We start from the raw sequence: 19,193 nt of genomic DNA, 5'->3' as shown, positions 1-19,193 counted from the left end.
TTTTGATGGCCTACTAAAGTGGGCTCCACTTGTTATAATATATATTTATATTAAAAAAAGGAATGCCTAAATCCTAATCCAAAAAGCATAGACACATTGATGTAGGCATTGACCTTAAAGCCCAAGAATGGGATCATGATCATCATCCGCTAGTTGTCCAAACTTTTGAACTTTTTTGACCTTTGGATTCTCTGCTTACAAGTAATCTCGATTACCGCTTCAGAAACAAAGGATATTTATCCTACACGCAGCAGAGCAAACCCCCCGTGAAGAAATGTGGGGCCATCCGACTATAAAAACCACAGGATTGTAAACTTGATTAGCCAAAAGCCAAGCAAGGGATCCCTGTGTCGGCCAAACATGGCTCCCAAGGAAGAAACCTTCAAGAAACTCCCCACCGACGCATGATATGCTAGTCAATATAATCTTCTCGCTCGCCATAAAATCTTTATCAGCAGCAGCAGCGAGATTGTTGAAGAAGAACGCTGTGATACATGGGGAATTGCTTGTTTAAAGGATTTGGGGTTGAAATTCAAGAAATGATAAAAGTGGTCACAACAAACGGAGGAGTCATGGAGCTCCACGCACCCATCACCGCAGAGTGCATAACCAACGAGTTCCCAGGTCATGCCATCTACCGTAGCCACGACCTCTCATCTCCACCTCTCCCCCACCATGAAGAGCTCCAAGGAGGCCATCTCTACTACCTTCTCCCTATCAGCACCAATAAAAACACCTCCACTACTACAAATACTACAGATTCTAACAACAACGCCATAAATTCTACTTCGTTGTCCAAACTCGCACCCTATCGCATGTCTTTTGATAATCAGAGGGTACTAAAGAGATTAACGGACGCTGTGGTGTTTCCGAGGTATAACAGCACGGGGGTTTGGAAGGTGAAGCTGGTGATATGCCCAGAGCAGCTGGCGGAGATACTAGCTCAAGAGGCACGAACAGAGGAGTTGATAGAGAGCGTGAGGACGGTGGCTAAGTGTGGAAATGGGGTCTCTTCTTCAGTGGCTAGTTCGGACCAATGGAGTGTGTCTAGTAGCTGGAAAGGATCTGGTGAGAAATGTGGGGAGGATGATTGTTAGTACTGAATTACCTTCGTAACTTAATTAAATTAATTAGTTGTGTTTATGTATGTTTAAAGACTTAATAGCCTTAGTAATTAGCATGCATGATAAATGTATTTTATTAATTTTCTTTTGAATATGGTATAAATTCTTTTCGTATTATCTTTTATTTAGTTATTAGGTAAATTTGAGAGTTGAAAAAATAAAAAGAAAAGAACCCCATAAGTAAAATTCTCGCAAGAGTATGATATGATATGAAGTTAGATGACAGATGGTGAATAATTGGATTAAAAATGTAAAAGATGACAATGAAGAAAGGATAAACTTTATGGTTGTCAAAGGAATTATTTGTAATTTTTTGAAAAAACAAAAAAAAAACCGAAAAATAAATATTAATGTTCATAAGTGCTAATTTTTCAAATATAAAATTGATTTTTTTTAATTTTTTAAAATTTAATTAAGATTTAAAAATAATTTTAAGTTGTTTTCTTTATAGTAAAAGTTTTATTTTTCTATTATTTTCTAAATAGATAAAAAGATAATTTTTTCATAATAAAAACTACACTATAACTTTTTTCATAATTAAAATTAAATAATTATTTAAAAATTATTTATTTACAATAATAAAAAATTAAATATACTAATATATATTAGAAAATTTTTAAATGCAAATACACTTTTATAAAGATAATTTTTTTTAATTATAAAATATATAAATAATTTTTAATTTTAGAATTAAAAAATAATTTTATATTATTTACCCATGAAAATATTTTTATTTTTTTATTATTTTTTTAAAAATAATTTTTTCAAAAAATAAAAAAAGAAAAAAAAATTTTTTTTTGCAAGTAAACAAATTCTTAAAGTTTCAACTCTAGAAAAAAAAAAAGGACTTGAAAAAGTCCTATATTATAAACTAGGGAATTTGGCGCGTCTATTAGTAATTTTAAGATATAAATAATTTTAATTTGTATATTTTATTTTAAAAATAAAAAAGAATTAAATTTAGTGTAAAAAAATAATAATCTCTAAAAAAGATAAATTCTTTACAGGAAATGATATGTAGTAATACAATAAAAAATATTATAGAGCAATATTATAAATAAAATATCACATGTCAGGCATTAGAAATATCTATTTACTTTATATATATATATATTAAATAAAAAAATTAAATTTAGTATAAAAACATAATTATTAAGTAAGATAAATTTTTTATGAAAAATATTACGTAACAATACTATAAGAAAATGACATATGATAATGTCATGAAAAATAATACCACTTCTTATAAATATTTACCTACTATATTGTGATTATTTAAACTACCATGGAATTCGAATATTACCATTGAAAACATAATTTTATTAATGTTCAAACTTTCAATGCATTAAAATCAGGAAATATGTTCGAACACATAATTTGAATAATCAATTTAAAATATAAAATATTTCTGTTCCTTTTGTGTACATTTTTATTTTCCTGATAAAATTAAGATGATCATAGATAAAATACTTGCTCTAGAATATTGAATGCTTTGGCAACAGGCCTTAACATGTAATTTGGGTTTGGATTCATGAGTCGGGCCGAAACTTCTTTTCCTATGAACAATCAGCAAAATTTAAGCCCAATTTTAAATGGACGTGGCCTAACCCTACCTTTCTCTTTTATTAATTCTTTTTTTTTTTTTTCTTTTAACTCACAACCTGTCATTTTTTCTGTGGGTGTTAATTGTTTATCATTTATTTTAATAATTATGATAATTTAATAATTATTTTTATATTTTATATTTTAAAAAAAATATATATTATAAAATATAATTTGAATTTATATTAAAATTTTAAAAAATTATATACTTATCAAAATTAAATTAAAATTGTATTTTTTAAATAATTATTAATTATTTAAAAGTTGTATAAAAACATAACAATATAATATCTTATATTATTAATAATAATGAATACATTTAATTTTAAATTTTAAAATAAATTTATTAATAAATAAATTTATTATTTTTAAAATTATATTAACTTAAATAATTTAATATATTACATAGAAATTTTTAAAAAAGTTAAATAATTGAAGAATTGTTGAGTTCACGTCGATATTTATACGCCCTTTTCCCCGTATGATACATGAGACTTACCTTTCAAACTTAAAAAAAAAAAATTTTTTTTGTTTCTATAGGAAGTACTACATTACATTTCTCCCAATATATTTTAAAATCTTTTCAAATAATTTGCTTTTATAAATTATTTTCTAAAATTTAGTTTTACAGATGAATCAAAATAATGATTAAATTATTAGAAAAATAGGCTTTTCTAGGCCAATAGGTTTTGTTTTATTTTATTTTATTTGCTTCAATCAATGCAGGTTTCTTATTATGTGGGCAATATTTTTTTACATTGGAAAGGAAGTAAGGAACCGCATATTTGGAGTAGACACAATAATCGCAAATTGTGGGACCGTAAAATTTGAAATTGCAGCCGTGTGTTGGATGAGCATATGTTAAATTATTTGGCACATTAAAAACGTGTTTAATATAGGTGGCCATGAGTGCATTGGAGATGTAATTTCACATAAGATAGTCTATATAAAATGATAATTCAATTAACATTAAACACGTATATGTAAGTGGGTCTCATAGAAATATAAACACCATATAATTATTTTTCGACTAATTTTAATAACCATAATTACTTATGTATTAATTTTACAGTGGCTTACCATTTCACATAACTTGCTTACATAAAATCATTGTTCCACTATAAAATTACTCAGTTTCTAATGATGCTGTGGGTGCAAATATTCTCCTTCTTCTTCAGATTGAAAAAAAAGAAGAAGAAAAGAAGTGTATCAGAAATCGTTCCTCTTTCTTTCCTGTTTTAATTATTATTATTAGTTAGAGGGTATGCATCAGTGGTTTTATGATAAAGATTGCATTATCGTGATCATAGCATTTGTTGAATCTATTCTTTGATAATGCAATCTAGCAAATTAGAAGGGAGAAGAGGAATTTTAGACACTGGATTGGACAGCTCTTCTAGAATTCATAATTTACAAGAATCTTTGCACAGCTAATGTCAAATGCATATTCATCAAAGGTTGATTGTCATTTTTATCATTTAGTTAATTTTTGCGACGACAATCTATGTATGTAATCCAAACTGGACCTGTCGGTGGCATATAATTAATTATTTTCAGAATTTCATCTAGGCTTAAACTCTTGTATTTTGAATTCTTGAAAGAAAAAGGAATAGGAAAATGAGTTTATTTCAGATGTGCATGTAGCAACGAAAGTTCTGCAATACAAAAAACCAGTTTGCCAGATAAAAATAAAAAATTGCAGGCCCTCAGAATGCATTGAATTTCAAGATTTGTCTCCCTAAAAGTATGATTTGAACGTATATGATCTGATGATCATCTATATTTGCCATGATGAATTAATTTTCTTGTGGTTCAAAACAAAGCAATTCAGATTTATTTATATAAGGATACAAAATTCACAATCAATTTGGATTGATTTTGGATTGACAGCTGAGTTGAACTCAGCCAAAAGATTCCATGACTCAATTATTGCTTTCAAACAGCAAAAATAGGAATTGTCGCATTCATTGGTAGGAGGGTCGTCCTCACACATCAGATTCTTGAAAACGTGATTGAAACTATATATGATTGCTTCCCATATTATTAATTATTATAAAAAAAATTAAAAGAAACAAATATAGAAAAAGGGAAAGGTTGCTTTTAGAAATTTTCATGATGGGTGGTTCATAAATTGAAATGAATGCTCATATTTTATGAAAAAAATTGGGTCGGCTACGATGTACCTAATTAGAATGACAAGTAATAAATATTGGAGAAGAAACAATCAAGATGATGCGAGCTAGGGACTTGGTAAGAAAGCCGACCACATGTTTGGAATGTGAGTTGCAAATTAATTTTCAGATATATATTTCATTTTAATTTTTGTCTGTATGTTATTGTATTGTCATTCGCTATAATTTCTCTCCTGACTACTCGATCGTATTTATCTTGTCAAAATTCTCAGTCTGCCAGTTCTTGATACAGTGGAGGTGGGTTGAAAAAGGCTGCCAATTTTATATAAATTAATCTTTTTAAGATGAAAAACAAACGGCTGTCCCAACAATAATGGAAGTATATGATTCTGTGTTTTGTGACTACTAATTCGCAAATGGCAAATGATTAGAGTGTGAGTGAAGGCCATAAATTAACATTATTAAGAAATAAATTAATTAAAGATAAAAATGTGCCCAAACAGGGTATAAAGTATTAATGCATCACCAACAATAACTTATGTTTCATCAATCCACGTTATCACAGTGACAAAACCTGAAATCTGATCATATAATTTTAAAAGCTTGGAAGACTTGGCCTTTGTAAGTACGTGCAATGCATGCATGCATGAAACATCTAATTGCTTAGTAGTTCTTCACGAGGGAAAAGAAAAAAAAAAAAAAACCAATAATTTTTACTTGAAAGGATTATCAACCATATTACAGATACAAAGTAATGCTTTGGTCTTTGCCCATAAAAAATTGAGTATAAGGGAGGAAAGAAAAAAAGGAGAGAAGAAGTAGAAAGCTATTAGTTGGTGGCATAGTAAAGGAGAATTGTATATGTTGAACTTCAGGATGTGAATGATTATTATTAATGTTATTTTTTTATAAGAATGAAAGAAATTTTATTAATAAAAGCAGAGGAAATTACAAGCAGGTACAAGAACTCTTCTCAGAGAGTCCAAATGATAATGTGAATTATTATTTATTTTTTTTGGATTTTTAACAGTATGTGAATTCTTTAAAAGATTCCATCATATTGTTAGGCGGCTCTATATGAATTTGTAGGCAAAAGCTTTATGACTAACCTAGGCATCTTCCTTCATTTCATCCCTTGTGTAGCCCCTTTATCATAAATATTCTCTCAATGCATCATAATGAGGTCATCGCAAGCAATTATTAACTACAGATGTTATCGCAATATGATGCGTTTAGAGAATATTTTGGATAGAGTGGCCACTATATACTGTTTACATATTGTTGATTTTTTTTATAAGCAAAAATTAGTATTTGATTAAATTCGGAGAATAAGGCAAAGTGCATCACCCAAAAAACATGTATGAGATGAGGCATAATAAAATGAAAAACTGTCACAAAGGAGCAAAGCAGCCCAAAAAAGAAAACCCACTTACCCCTAGCTAGCAATCAAATGACACATGGAGTGATAGCTGTTTTAATATAATAAATTACAACACATAGCTTTCAAAACAGAAAAAGAGAAACAAAGAAACAGGAGTTCCTGTCATCAAGCTAACACCAGCATGCACGGGTCTCTCCATTTTTCTTATGTGCGAAAATTTTATTAATTGATACTGTCGTGAGTCTTCCTTAACTAGCTTACTTGCTTTGTCAGCCTCTAGCACAGTAAAAATAGATAAGGTCGGTGGTCTATTGGTCAGATATTTCGATGCTTAAATTAGTATTTGATTAATAGAGAATTTGAAAGAATGAAAATAGAATTCAATAGCAATTTTGGTAGAGTAAGTATACTTAATTTATGCATTGTTCTGATATTTATAGGTTTGGAGACTGAAGAGCCGTTGAAGTCACTTCCAAGAATATCGACTTACTCAATTGCTATTTCAAAATTCTCACCTGTAATTTTGCCTATCTTGTTAACTCATTCTGCTAACGCTAAACAATCAATCCAACTATATATCACTCGAATTGCTTCACCTAAAGATAAATATGCTCGGTTCAGACTAGTCTGAGCCATCTAATGCTCAGACTGGTCATCTCTATACTTTCTTGACTTCTTAATTGTTTTGATCTTATGATCGAGCATTTGACTCTTTAATTATTATACTAACTCTTTAACTAAATGCTAATTCTTTGATTCAATTTTAAATGGGTTATATAATTAATTAAAAATAATAGAGTCAGAAAAATTTTAACCTATTTATAGTTAACCAAAGCCAAGAAATTAACTAAAAGAACATTTCAACTCAATGAGATTCGTGTGCTATTTATATAAAATGATATATGTCACAGACTGATTAGAAATGTGAAAATGAATGCAACCAAGTATTAAGTTTGAAGTTTTGTGATTGCTTTCTACTCCCGTAATTAACTAACGACAAGCCAATTTAATTACAAAATTGTACATAGGTTTAACCCTCGCGGGTCTCTTTCCAAAAAAGAAAATATATACACAAAATTATAGGTCTAACTCCCATGGGTCTAATTTTAGGTTTTTATTTATTTTATACAAAAAGGAGTTCCATTTTCTAAGTAATCATATATAGCCTGGGTTGTGGTTCTTAATCAACTAAATTCTCATTCTCCAAATATAAATCTTGCCATTTTAATTAATTAAATTCAAAATTCGAGATGTTCTAATAAACATTTTTAATTTATCTTAATGTGTAAAGAATTACTTGTAAGTGGAAGTCTTAATAATAGTATTATATTTTTAACATGCTCGCATGCAAGCAAGTATTCATTAAATTTAAAGCGTGAATATATACTTATTTCATTTATATTAAAATTTTTAATTGATAAATGATAATCCTGATATTCGAATTATTAATTTTTTAATCTAAAAATTTAAATATTTAAATAAGTAGATGATACTCTTAATAATAATTTTATATTTTTAATAAATTACTCAATTGTCAAATGAATGTTCTTTCTGTCCTTTTTTTTTTTTTTATAAATAAAGATGATTAGCGTTACCGTATATTGTATGCCGTAGACTGCATCTGTCCACTTATTCTTTTGCTTATTAAAAAATAATAATAATAATAATAATAAAAAGACTGCATCTGTCCACCCGTTGTATAACAATGACAATGATGTTGACAAATTGGTAAAAATTTTCATAACACACCGAGTTGTGTATGGCTCATCCTGAAGGCAACTAATGCGGGGCTTGAAGGGTTTTTTCTTTTTTTAAATAAAATATAAATTAATATATTATATTTTTATATAAATAAAATTAATTATTTTTACGAAAATAATGTAAAAAATTTAGAAAATCCAATAATATTAATAGAATAAGTGTTGAAAATGTTATCCTACATTAGAAAAATATAAGATAAAAAAGATAAATATAAATAGTTAGATTATAATATTAAAGTGATTAATTATTTTGATGTATAAAATTATTTAGTCACTTATATAAATTCACATAAAAAAGAACAAATATATAATTTGCCCAATAATTTCTTAAAAATTTAACATGTAGGTTAGCTAATAGACCGTTTGCTGCTCCACATTTCAATTCCATAGTTTGTTTGCAAACCCCTTCAAATTTAGATCTCTTATGGCAGCTTTAACCCAAGCAGGTTTAATTTGAAATATCTTAAGATCATGTGTCATCAATTCTGTTGAAAGTAATTGTTGATGTTAAAGGCACATTATATTTTCTTTAAAGCATTTTTGCATACAAAGAGAAGATAAAAAAGAGGAAGGGAGGGAAGGAAAGATTAGAAAAGATGAGAAAGAGGGGAGGGGGAGGGTTTTCTAGAGAGTAGGCAAACACTTTACATTTTACATGGGGACTTGAAGTTGAATGCATATTATTTGACCGTGGAATTAGTACTCTTTAAAAAAAGGGAATGTAAGTCGTAAAAGAATATATTCAACAGAAGATCGTTCCTGTATGTGTTGAATCATACTCTGTCCTGAAGCTAAATGAAATCTCTCCTGGACTCTATATTACTTTGTAATTTTTATACGATGAACATTCCTGTGTGTTGAATCATACTCTGTCCTGAAGCTAAATGAAATCTCTCATGGACTTTATATTACTTTGTAATTTTTATAAGATGAACAGTCAAGCTAAGCTGACTTCTAATAAGTGATGTTGCATGTTCAGAATGTTAATTGTTGGTACTTTCTCTGCCAAATGTTGAAAACACATCATTGCATATATAGACAAATAACAAAAACGTTGCATGCAAACTTCTGTACCTTAGAGTGAATTCAAATTAATATTCAACATACGTAATTCTGGAGTAGCCTGGAATCCATTACTCTCTCAGCATTTCCCAGAACTACTCAAGTGAGTTATTTAATTCCAGAACAGAGGTATGTGGTTTCTGGACAAATGCGATAGGTCGCCGTTTTGTCTGACTCTGCTCATTTTCAGAGTCTTCCATTAGATTCTATCATCCTCCCAGTCTCCCACTGTGGTCTACTCTTCCATGAGTAATATGTAATTTCAACTTTATGTTTGATTATTGTTTGGAAAAACAGAAAAGAACGCGACATTGTCCCCATACTTTCTAAAAGGTGAGAGATGAACGCCAGCAATAATAGCTTGGCAGGCCCACTATAACGTCTAAACCCTAATGAAAGGTGTGGCAAAATAACTTTTTTTTTTCATAAGCACCTGTGGGCCTTATATATATATATGACTAACCATCATTTTTTAATGATTTTTTTTAATCACAAGTTATAGTAATCATAAAAAAGTTTAGATTAGGGGAGGCTTTCGAATCCAGACCAAGTATACCATGGAGATTATAGCGAAATTTAAAGTTTACAGTAGATTAAAATTTCAATATATTAGCTTTCTTTTCATATGGTAAAATTTTGCAAATATCATACTATCAACTTTCCTGATAAGTTATAGGTGTCAGAATTCAAATCTTTATCTCTTATTGTGTAACCCACCAAACCCTTAAAAAAAAACTTCCCTGATAAGGTATAGATACGGTTTCTTGCGACCCATTGAATTGAGCAAAGATAGTGGGGACCGGGGACGTCTTCTCTTGTAGAAAAGGGAGGGAGAGTTTATTCCCCGGAGGTGCAGAGTTTCGATGATGGTTATCCTGTTGGAACTTGGAAGATAAATCGGGTGTCCATTTTCGTCTTTCTGGGGTCTTTGGCCAGATATCACCAATGAAGACTCTGATTTGGTGTTCATGATCTGCAGGAAACAATAATTACTGGAAACTCCGAGGTTCTTGAAGATGGATTCAGAGGTCACCGCCCTCTGCAGTTGCTTCTTTCATTTCCCTTTTTGCTTTGCTGGGTTTGCAAGTTGCAACCCTCGTAAGGGAAAAGAAAAAGTTAAAAGGGAATTCAAATTTGCAAAGGATGTGATAGAAATATTCAAGAACATAATTAATTGATAAAGGTGAAATTTTTAGTAAAACGTTTTCAATTTGAATCTATTAAGTTGGAATCTATACAAATAAAAAGAGCTATCCGGTGACAGACCTATAAAAAAATTTTTGAGATCAATATTATATAAAAAATTTTTGAGATCAATATTATATAAAAAATTTTTATAGGGTCAAGATTTTTTTTTTTAATTAAAAGATGTTAATTGGCCTCTCGTTTAAAGAAATGCATCTGTAATTTATATAAAAGAGATGTTGTTATAAGTTTTTTTTTTTTGGCAAAGGAAAAATATTACTTAATTCAAAGAAACTGTTGAATCAATACAATCACTGGCTGAGGATCTTCAAGCGGCACTGCTGTACCTATACTTACTCATGAGTAAGCAATCAATGAGTAATGAGACAGAGAGTTGTAACCCTGTCATCCTTCGTTAGATCAGACGACGTACAGTAGCAGTTTTGAATAGCACATTTTATTCCTTGCTACTGTCGCCAACATTCTAGCCGGCAGGAAGTGATATTATAATTGACAGAAGAAATTAGACTAGAAGCTGCAAAATTGACAGAAGAAATTAGACTAGAAGCTGCAACCAATGCTGAAGCTCGTTTGCTATCTGAATTTATGCTTGTTCTGTTTATATTAATTTCAAGAAACTTGTAGATAGGAACTCCATTGCTCTCCATTGCTCTTTTGTTTCTTTTTTTCTTTTTTTTTTTTTGTAATTTTCTTAGGAATTGTTTTGATGCTGGAACTATTGACTATGGCCTTCGAAACATCAACTTCAGTCCTGGGTCATATGCGGAACGAGACAGTTTCTAAAATTTGGTGATTCCCTTTCTATATGAAGTCATAAGTTGCGGTTGCTACTTGAAGAAGCAACAAAGCAACCTTGAATCTTTTATTTATTCTTTCCCTGCGACAAACACGACCTACCATACGAAATTAAATAATTAAATGTGTAATCTAATTGCCACAACGGAATTCTGCACACACACTGCTCATTTAATCTTATTATCAATATATATATATATATATATGTTTGGTTACTAAAAATAGTAGGAAAGAAAAAAACAATATGAGAAATCATAAGCAGTGCCATATGTTACTAACTAAAATGGGTAGTGGTTGCTGTGTCATTAATCAGCAGGCATAATGATTAGCATCATGGAGTTTAGAGGACCAAAAATGATAGGAATGGGGAATATAAAAGTTACATTACTACTAATTGCATATTACTTGAGACGTTTGGGGAAAATGATATGTACTGTACATTTGCACTCAATTTTTTTTAATGGGCAAAAAGTTTATTAATTAATGAATCTAGAAAAAATTTTATATGCCCCATCATAATTAATTCTCAGCCATCAAATTTCCTCAATACAATCATTTTAACTAGATAATAGAAAGCAGAATCACCATTGAAGTCTTATCTAATGACTAGTTAATTAAGAAGTTTTGAAAATTTAGATGTATCATGCTGGAGTTTTATTGTTATCAGATTCATGTCATTGGTTGGTTGTATTTTGGCTCATTGATTAATTTTAATGTTTTAGTAATTGTTATCAATTTCTTCTGAAAATTACTTTAATCTTGTGATTATGTTGTACTTATACTCACTACGGTCATTTAAGGATAGTAACAGTAGTCAGTAGTGTGAAATGATAATGGGATGGAAATGACGAGGAGATCAAGGAAGACCGGTGCTGCGCTCTTGTTCTTCAAGGATCAATCGATGTACTGGCTATATATAGCCAACGGATCATAATATAGAGATCAAGAGATAGTTATCAACGAGAAGAATTCAGATTAATTACAACTCATGGCATTGAATGAAAAATAGTATGAACATCGAGAAATTAATGGGATCGCAGCATTATTAATTCTCTGTTTAATCTATGAATCGATGTTGTTGGAAGGAGGCTTGAGTAACTTAGCTATGCACGATCCATCTGAATCAGAAATGCCCAGAAAAGAATTATTTCCGGAGATTAAGTTGTTCAAGAACATTCTTTGCATATCCAGGAAAGTCAATAGTTGCTTCTTCCCTTGATAAGCAAAGCTGTGAGTAGGCCAGGAGTGTTCGAGTCCGTTTACTTATTCGATGTTTCGTGTCGGTTTTTTTTTAAGTGCTCAAGTTTTGCTTAGCTTCCTTCAGAGGTGAGAAATTCTGGGTACAGAGATAAGAAAAGCTGAAGGTGGGGAATACGTTGGCCCATGTCGCTATTAATCGTGGCAACTGGAATTGTTTTGGAATTTGTAATCAATAACTAAGAAGCCAATTAAGAAAAATAAATATTTAAGTTATCAGAAATCCAATCCAATTGCTTCTCTGCCTCTCCCTCCATTCGCTTGAGCCAAGAAAAGACAGATCACGCGAATCAATTCATTCCCAGTGAAAAATAAAACGTTTAAATATTTCAGAGCACGAGGTAGACTACTTTCAAAGCAGAAATTATAAAATACTACAATATAGACCCCGCCAAAGTCCCGTGAATCGGACTGGACCATCCCGGGATCAGACTCAAAATCCGCCCTAAACCAAGGTTAGGAAAGTGGTTCAGGGCCGTTATCCCTTGAATTATGCCCGAAATCAGCTGCTTTAAATTAGTGATTTCAAACTGAAATTGGCGGAATTCAATATATTAAGTTTATATTTAATTTTTAAAAAAAAATTTATATTACAAACTAAATAAATAATGTTTAAAAATTAATTATAATTTAGTAGTATATTTAAGACGAAACTAAGAACGGATCAATAATTATATCAGAATTATTTTTAATTGAAACTAATTTTAAATTATAAAGCCGACCAAACTAATGGTTTAGATTCAAAACCGAATTAAAATTGGTCCATGGCTATATATATTACAATAATTTTATTATAATAATTAATTATAATGCATTCCATATAAATTTGATTGTAATCAATTATTAAAATATATTTATCGTACATTCAGGTAAATTAAAATATATTTATTGCACATTCAGGCAAAGAAGATTGCGTAAAGTCTCTCATAAGGCAATTATCCAATATTATACTATATGGGGAGGCAGGGTGTCATCAATTAATTTGTTTAGATTGCTTCTTTCAAAAAGCATTTAGGACAAAGGCAAAAACTATTTCTGATACTTTTTTGACTTAAATTCTAAACAATATATCGGGAGGGTTATTGAGTGCATCACAAAATACATGAGATATACCTTCCAAAATCAAAGAAGAAGAAATGTTACTTAACTTGTGCAACTATTCATATACATATAAAAGAATATTGATTATTGATTTAATAGTTTAATAATTGAATATTAAAAGAGACAATATACGTCCCAATATTTTTCTATTCATCTAACGTGTGTGAATATAAAAATTATCAACTTTTTTTTTGGTATTGATAGAAATTATCAAATTAGTTGATATAATTAAAATAATGTAAAACGATATCTAATTAGTTGATATAATTTACTTTGGGTTAATAATTATCGGCAAAATAAAACATTTAAAAAAAATAAAATTATCATGTAAATTTATTAGACTAATTATGTAGTATTTTTGATAAATGGATTTGCACGACTGTGACTATGAATTGTATTCAAAAATACATAATTAATTTGAATGGATTTGTCTCTATTGGCTTAATTTGGTATGTAAAGACATATTATTTACCTAAATTCAGGTTCGAAATCTCTTTCTGTCAATTCCTGCTAAAAAAATTAATGAAATTTAAGTGAGGAAAAATATATATATAATGAAGAAAGACATGTACGATGATATCTGGGGTTGTTTTCAAAAATTCTGACATATTTTCCATATATTTTTTTTTCTTTCTCCTAACGGGCCACGATAGAGCAATGCCTACCCAATAGTCTCTCTCTTGTTGCGGTGGTTGCACGAGCAAAGTAAGAGAGGGGGGAGAGAGAGAGAGAAAAGGGAGACCCACCTCCGTTATCTTTATTCTTGTTGTGGTGGTTGCCAAAATAGAATGAGAAAGAGAGGTCTACGGTTGTTTAAGAGGTGCTTTTCTATGGAGATTTTAAGATCGAAGGTCGCAATTGCGATGGTGGCGTGCCTGCTTTTTTCTCTCTTTGGGTGCTAACAACGTCCTTGTGCGCATCTGATACCCTACATAATGGGCCCATTTAAATTTCCAAAAACAATTCCCTTTCTCCATCCATGTAGGTAGGTGGCTCTTCTCAAATGCATAGTAAAACACTAAAACTAACCCCACTTCAACATTATGCGTATGTGTTCGTCTCCCCATGAAATTAAAAAAAGGAAAAAAAAATTTCTATATTTCGGTCAAGTTAAATAAGTCTAAAATTACGTTTTGGATTAAATAAAGTTTCTATTTTTTTTAATTAAAGCCAAATAAATTAATATCTAATAAATTTTTTTTTTTAATTTTAAATATTAAAAATAATAAATTTAATAATTAAATAACTTTTTATTCACCATATTTTCAATTTTTTTAATTTTTATTTTAATTATAATTAATAAATAATTTTTAATATAAAAAATAAAAAAATATTTTATTAAAAATGAGTTATTTAACCTTTATTAAAAAATATATAAATTTATTTAATTTAAAACTTATTTCATCTTATATTTATTTTTTTTTCCATTAAACAAATGCTTTTCTTTGGCCTTTTATGTCCTACTGCACTTATATATATGGTCCTCTACACATACTCATTTTGATATACCATATCCGGCCATTTCTATTTCTATTCTCAGTTATCTGCTTCTTTTTCCTCTCTCCCCCTCTCTTAAATGCCAGAAAACATGAGTATATCTGTAAATGGGCAATCACAGGTGCCTCCTGGCTTCCGGTTTCATCCCACAGAAGAGGAGCTCTTGCATTACTACTTGAAGAAGAAGGTCTCATATGAGAAGATCGACTTAGATGTAATTCGTGAAGTTGATCTTAATAAGCTCGAGCCGTGGGATATTAAAGGTTATATAGCTGTATTAAGTCTTCAAGAAATTTTACATATTTTTCCACTTGTAGCTAGCCTTGCGATGTTCATTCGAAATCGTCTTTTTGCAGAGACGTGCAAAATAGGAAGCACTCCTCAAAATGATTGGTACTTCTTCAGCCACAAGGACAAGAAATATCCCACCGGGACGCGCACAAATCGTGCAACTGCTGCTGGGTTTTGGAAGGCTACCGGTCGTGATAAGGTGATAAACAGCAGTGGTAGGCGGATTGGGATGAGGAAGACTCTTGTGTTCTACAAAGGCAGAGCCCCACATGGCCAAAAATCTGATTGGATTATGCATGAATATAGAATCGAAGACAACATTAATGTTGCTGATGCCAATGTAAGCCCCCATTTTTTTAATACTTGGTGTCTTCTGTTAAATTCGCATTTCATGTTCGAATTTTTTAGTTTTTTAATTATTATTTATCCAAAGGTCTCCAACGCTTTGGGAGAGGCAGCCCAGGAAGAGGGGTGGGTTGTTTGCCGTATCTTCAAGAAGAAAAACTATCATAAAACCCTAGACAGTCCTTTAAATTCATCTTCCATCAATTTGGAGGCAAGAACCACACAGATGTTCGAGTCTTTCAATGAAGGAGCTCTAGATCAAATACTTCAATACATGGGGAAGACGTGCGAGGAAGAAAACGAAGCAAACAATACTATTGCAAGATTTCTCAGGCCAATCGATGCAACAATCAACAATGGTTACCATGACAGGTACATGAAACTTCCAAGGCTAGAGAGCCCAAACTCAAGCAGTAGCCAAAATTGTTACCCATCCATGATGAATGAAGGTTCAATATCCAACCAGGTGAGTTCCATGGATCCCAATTCATTATACCCCTCGGACTCTGGCCTTACCAACTGGGCAGCCCTTGATCGTCTGGTAGCTTCCCAACTGAATGGGCAACCTGAAACTTCGAGACAGTTTGGGTGCACCAATGATCCAAACATGGCCTATTGCAATCCAATTGAGCAACCCCACCATGATCTCCAATTCCTAACCCTAGGACCCTCATTCTCATTGCCATCTAGTATGACATACCAAGGAATTCATGAAGATTATAACAGTGAGATTGAACTGTGGAATTTCAGCACTCGGTCACCGTCGTCAACGTTGGACCCCATATGCCGCGTTTCCAAGCCTAGTGTATAACAGATATGAATAACCTTGCATAAATAATGATATTATGGTCGATAAAGTCAGTAAGGAGTATTATGACGAGTTTATGTGATATATAGAATAAATAAAGTTAAGATCGAGTTTCTTAGATGGGGTGGCATTGTCAACCATTATTTTATCTTAATCGAGATGTCTACCATTTTTCAATTTGTTATCTAGAAACCTAGCTAGATAGCAATAAACTGGATGGGTGGTTTCTATGATAATATCCCTCTAACTGCAGTAATAATTCTACCTTTTTAATTCCTCTAAGATGATGATCGATCAAGATAGTCGTATATGTAATTATGCTTGAGGTTGTCACATGGTTTGTCGGTTTGCTTTGAGGAGCCGAGGACTTAGATCCTGTGGCTGTGGCTCAATTGGTCCATGCAATATGGGAAAAGTTGGTGGGACTTGGCTATAGGCTAAATACCACTAGCCACAAACACGGAGATTATTGCTTCTTTTAAATAAATATATTTTTTAATTAACGAATTTTCAATTACAAGAAAAACGATATAGGATTTTATATCAGTATTTTTCAATATGGAAATTAAGTGATAAGTAAAAGATATTTGAGAGGATATTACTTAAAATCTTTTTGAGAAAGAGAAATTTATTTAACTTGAACAGAAGAAATATTTTTCAATTGAATATGTAATTGTTGCCAAGGTTGGTTTTAAAAGAGATATTTATTGGGTCATTATTTTAATAACGGTTCATTTCTGTTAATAATTCGTGTATACGTATGTTTTATTTATTGACAAAAAAAGAGAGATATTTATCGAGTGGAGCTTTAGGTTGAGGATTTTCCTGTTAAGTTTTTTTTTTTACTTATTTATTAATAAAATTAATTGTTTATAAGAAAAATGGATAATTATTATTGTCTATATGGAGTGAAATTCTATTAAGAGTAGAGTCGAAAAAATTAGCACTATAAAAAAGAGTATTATAAAATGTTATTTGACTTTAACCCATCAATAGAGAAATGATATAGAGTCTAAGACAAAGAGGAAGGTACTCTTCTATTACTTAGTGAGTTATTGCCCATGTAGTAAAGCCATGTTTTGTTGTGCACTATGAAGTTAAAGTAATAAAGGAAAGATTTACTTAACATGAGTTCAAAATACAAATATATGAATTTCACTTATTTTATATATGAGTTCTACCATACATATTGTATATGGGTCTAAAATAGACTAGGTTTATGCGAGAATTTTCCAAGTAATAAATATAGTAGTTACTATATACAACAGAATGAGACACAAATTAATATATTTATTTTGAGTAACTAGTAGTACAGTGGATTTTGAATGCAACGAGATTTATGGGTAGTGAATAAAGTTTTAAGCTTAATGATGTATTTTTAAGAATGTTGAAAGTGAAAGATGGAATATCCATAGTTTTTTTTTTTTAATTAAGATTTTATTTATATTAAAAGGCTACGGGAAAAACTTAGCATAAACGTGATCAGCTAAAGCCGGCTAACAGAATGAGGATGCTACAAGGAAATGATTCAAAAACAAAAAAACAGCACATGGATCTTAAAACCAGATACAAGCACATGATAAGCATAAGCAAATGAACAGGGCAGCAAGAAATCACAAACAGATGTAACAAATAAAGAACCAACATGATTCAATAGCAACAAAAAGATAACTCAGAAGATAGCAACCATGTCTGATTTGCTCACAAGACCTTGCTTAGCCAGACCATCCGCAACAGCATTCCCTTCACGAAGGATATAGGTAAATTCAACAGGAGGAAGAATTCTCAAGAAGTTTGAAATTTCATTGTTGACGGGAAAGTTTCCAAGGCGAAAAAGAGGGATCTTGAGCCCACTGAACCGCATTCTTCGAATCAGATTCTACATAAATGATTGTGGATTTAGCAGATAGCAGAGGTAAAGTAACTGAAATTTCAAGAGCTTTTCGAATGGCAGGCAGTTGTGCCGAGCTTGAATCCATACATCCAATAGGGCATGAAAAGATACTGTGGAGAAAAACTTCCGAGTCCCGCAACACTCCCCCAATAACACTCAATCCTGGCTTACTCAAAGAGAGCCATCCACGTTCCACTTAAAACAAGGCATTTCTAGTAATTATTTATCTATTTATATAAATATAATTATATTTTTTGAAAGACCTTTTTAGTAAGTTATAAAATCTTACGATTTTACAATGCGATCTTACAGTCCCTTCATTGATTGTAAGTTAAAAAAACGAGTTTGACAATTTTATCTTAACTTTGTAAAATTTGTAAATTGACAAAAAGTTTTTATGGTCTTAATTAAGCAGGCAGAAAGGCAATGCAACAAAGACTTCACCAGTAAAATTCAACCTATTGATTTTCGACAGTCATCTTATGACCATTTGCTTGTCCACTAAAGGATTATATTCCAATCTTTTGAAACCAACTGTCTATATAGATGATGTGTTGGTCACAGGAGCAAATTAACAAGATATCAAAGCTAATAATAGTGTACTGAGAGCTGACATAACTTAGTGCAGCAGTTAAGCCAGTTCATGGAAGTGCCTAGAGGAACATATTGGGATTTTGCAATTCATGTACTGAGATATTTGAAAGGTTGTCTTTCCAAATGCCTTTTTTTCCCGACTAACTATTCTTTCCAACTCTCAGCATATTGCGATGTTGACTGGCTGCTTGCCCCATATCATGCAAATCCATTATGAGCTATTGTATATTTCTTGGTCTTTATTTGATCTCAAAGAAAGTTAAAAAAAAAAAAAAAGTCAAATTACTGTTAGATGTTCTTTTACAGAAGTGGAGTATAGAAGTATGGCTGCCATAATATGTGAA

At 30.9% G+C, this 19,193-nt stretch overlaps 2 protein-coding genes across 2 annotated transcripts; both read left to right on the top strand.

The window, feature by feature from the left end:
• The first annotated feature begins 274 nt into the window (after nt 1-274).
• LOC110661664 (uncharacterized) lies at nt 275-1,241 on the top strand. The gene has a single exon (XM_021820345.2). The coding sequence runs from the start codon at nt 495-497 to the stop codon at nt 1,095-1,097; it is 603 nt and encodes a 200-aa protein (XP_021676037.2). The 5' UTR covers nt 275-494; the 3' UTR covers nt 1,098-1,241.
• Nucleotides 1,242-14,941: 13,700 nt separating this feature from the next.
• Nucleotides 14,942-16,597, top strand: LOC110661663 (NAC domain-containing protein 43). Its single transcript, XM_021820344.2, has 3 exons — nt 14,942-15,180; nt 15,274-15,548; nt 15,642-16,597. The coding sequence occupies exons 1-3, from the start codon at nt 14,997-14,999 to the stop codon at nt 16,362-16,364; spliced, it is 1,182 nt and encodes a 393-aa protein (XP_021676036.2). The 5' UTR covers nt 14,942-14,996; the 3' UTR covers nt 16,365-16,597.
• Nucleotides 16,598-19,193: the final 2,596 nt, after the last annotated feature.

This window comes from Hevea brasiliensis, chromosome 2 (genome assembly GCF_030052815.1).
Source record: "Hevea brasiliensis isolate MT/VB/25A 57/8 chromosome 2, ASM3005281v1, whole genome shotgun sequence".
Lineage (NCBI taxonomy): Eukaryota > Viridiplantae > Streptophyta > Magnoliopsida > Malpighiales > Euphorbiaceae > Hevea > Hevea brasiliensis.
The sequence above is the reverse complement of the archived record's forward strand: the minus strand, read 5'-3'. Positions and strand labels throughout refer to the sequence as shown.

Coding starts and splice junctions, on each gene's coding strand:
- LOC110661664 (XM_021820345.2), top strand. CDS start 495: ATGGGGAATTGCTTGTTTAAAGGATTTGGGGTTGAAATTCAAGAAATG.
- LOC110661663 (XM_021820344.2), top strand. CDS start 14,997: ATGCCAGAAAACATGAGTATATCTGTAAATGGGCAATCACAGGTGCCT. Junction 15,181..15,273: donor CGAGCCGTGGGATATTAAAG/GTTATATAGCTG, acceptor GTCTTTTTGCAG/AGACGTGCAAAATAGGAAGC. Junction 15,549..15,641: donor TTAATGTTGCTGATGCCAAT/GTAAGCCCCCAT, acceptor ATTTATCCAAAG/GTCTCCAACGCTTTGGGAGA.